Below are 2,021 nucleotides of genomic sequence, written 5' to 3'. Positions count from 1 at the left end.
CTTCTCCTCCTCCGGACCCGGAGGTTCTGCAGGGCAGTGGCATCCTCAGGCCGCCCGAGGGCTGCTCTTTGCTCAGTGGTGCCTGTCAATGAAAGGACACCACTGACTCATCTGGGGACCTGCACGTCCATCTTTTCTGGTCCGAACGGTTCGAGGTTTAAACGGGTCCACAAGAAAATGAGAGAAGCAAATTGAGATCATCTGGAAGATAAAGCCCTTGCTTTTAAAGTCTGACTGTTGTCTTTGCACACATTACATCTGAACCATTGCAAACGTATCAGGTCAGTCCGGTGACATGTGAACAGATGAGGGTAAAAACGTTATCTACGTGCTCACGAGTCAGACTGCACAGCTTGCGTCCGTAGGCCCAGCTCGCCACATAAAAGCGTCTCATTCAGATGCAACGTATGCGATTTTCTCCGGCTTCGGTTCCTCTTTCTCAGTCTGGAGCTGGGTGAATGTGGGGATTAAACGCGATAGGGATCTGAAGCCGCGCAGCGCAGGGACGTGCCCGAGGTAGCTGGCAGTGAATCCGCCCACCCCTCCCTTTCCTGCCGATCATGACGTCACCTCTCCAGCCCCACGGTCCCCCTCAGAGACCACCACGCTTAGGGGTACCAGTGGGCCGCAGTCTGCAGGGAGGCTTTCCCATTTAAAAGTCCGCGGTCCTCACAAGTGAGTATAAAAACAGACCGAATGTACTTTCTTGCTGGGTGGACTCAGATAAAACTGAGCTCTTAAATACCCAGGATTTATGGAATTTGTTGCTCATATTAAAGAGATTTACATTTCTGTTATACCCCAGAGGTTTAATCCGACCGCTATGAAATGCTCAGAATACATTGCTGTTTTAAGGACAACGTCATTATTCGGATAAAAATTGGCCCTTTATTTATAGAAGCCTTTAGACTTTGGGTGCCAATCTATTTAACTCGTTCTTTGCAGTTCCTTCTGCCGCCCCTGAAAACGTGTCAGCCGTGGCTGTCAGCTCGACCCAGATTTTACTGACCTGGGCTTCGGTACCCGAGCAGGACCAGAATGGGCTCATCTTGGGCTACAAGGTACGTGTTAAGGTGACATTCCTTAGCTTAAGACCTGAAGGTGCTACCACACGTCACTCCGCCAGGCCAGCGAGCTCTCGTTTTCTCACGGAGGGACGGCACCGGCCTGTCTGTCCCATGAGTTGTCTAATCTAAGCCTCAGTACAGTCTGGGGTTAGGCACTGGTGTGACCCCACCACGTAAGTTAAACTGGGGCACAAATAGCAGCAGCTCCTCGGACCCTGAGCCTGTTTCCCCACCAGTAAAGGAGCGGGGGAGGCAGGGTGGGCGCGAGAGTGAAGCGGGACGTTTGTGAAGCGGCCTCGCTCGCAGCGAGGGCAGGGCCGGTGTTTCTGAGGCGCAGGTGGCGTCTGCACAGGCGTCGTCACCACTGCTCCGACCTGGGCAGTGGCGTCGACGGGAGCGGCCGCACACCCTCAGGGCCCCGGAGCCACCATGGGCTCAGTGTCCCATGCGTCCACCCAGGCCCTTAGAAACCTACTGTTTTCCATCCATCACCTCCCGAGCAGCAGAACGAATTTCCCTGCATGGGGCGGGCCAGGCCACCCTCGCCTCGGTGCTTTCGGTGCCGGGAGGACGGTCTCCGCGCTCTGCCTCCGCACGGCTCCTGGCCCCCGCCCTGGGAACCCCGAGTGCTCCCTTCTGGCCGTTGGTCACAGCGTCCCAGTGAGGGGGGTCGGGGACCAAAGGTGCACAGCACACGCCTGGGCCCCGAGGGAACGCTCGCCCGTGCTGTTTTCAGACTCTTCCCTGAGGACCCTGCCACCTGTGGCCTTTCGGGTCACGGTCATGGGGACCCGTTCAGGGAGGTGAGCGATGAAGGGCTGGGACGTGAGGAGGCGTGGCAGGGGGAGGGCGCCCCTGTGAGCAGGAGCCCCATGCCGGGAAGGCGGGCGCTGCTGGTGGCGCTGTGGGAGCAGGCCGTCCGTGTCACTGAGGAGTCCCCATCCTGGTGGCCGT

At 57.5% G+C, this 2,021-nt stretch overlaps 1 protein-coding gene across 1 annotated transcript in view; it reads left to right on the top strand.

Moving 5' to 3' along the window:
- SDK1 (sidekick cell adhesion molecule 1) overlaps positions 1-2,021 on the top strand; it is a 398,446-nt gene that overhangs the window by 296,375 nt on the left and 100,050 nt on the right. Inside the window, exon 31 of the mRNA XM_025043174.1 lies at positions 940-1,107. Within this exon, the coding sequence (XP_024898942.1) occupies positions 940-1,107 (168 nt within the window). The remainder of the gene's footprint in view (positions 1-939; positions 1,108-2,021) is intronic.

The sequence above is a fragment of the Pteropus alecto genome, unplaced genomic scaffold (genome assembly GCF_000325575.1).
Source record: "Pteropus alecto unplaced genomic scaffold, ASM32557v1 scaffold40, whole genome shotgun sequence".
Taxonomy (NCBI): domain Eukaryota; kingdom Metazoa; phylum Chordata; class Mammalia; order Chiroptera; family Pteropodidae; genus Pteropus; species Pteropus alecto.
The sequence above is the reverse complement of the archived record's forward strand: the minus strand, read 5'-3'. Positions and strand labels throughout refer to the sequence as shown.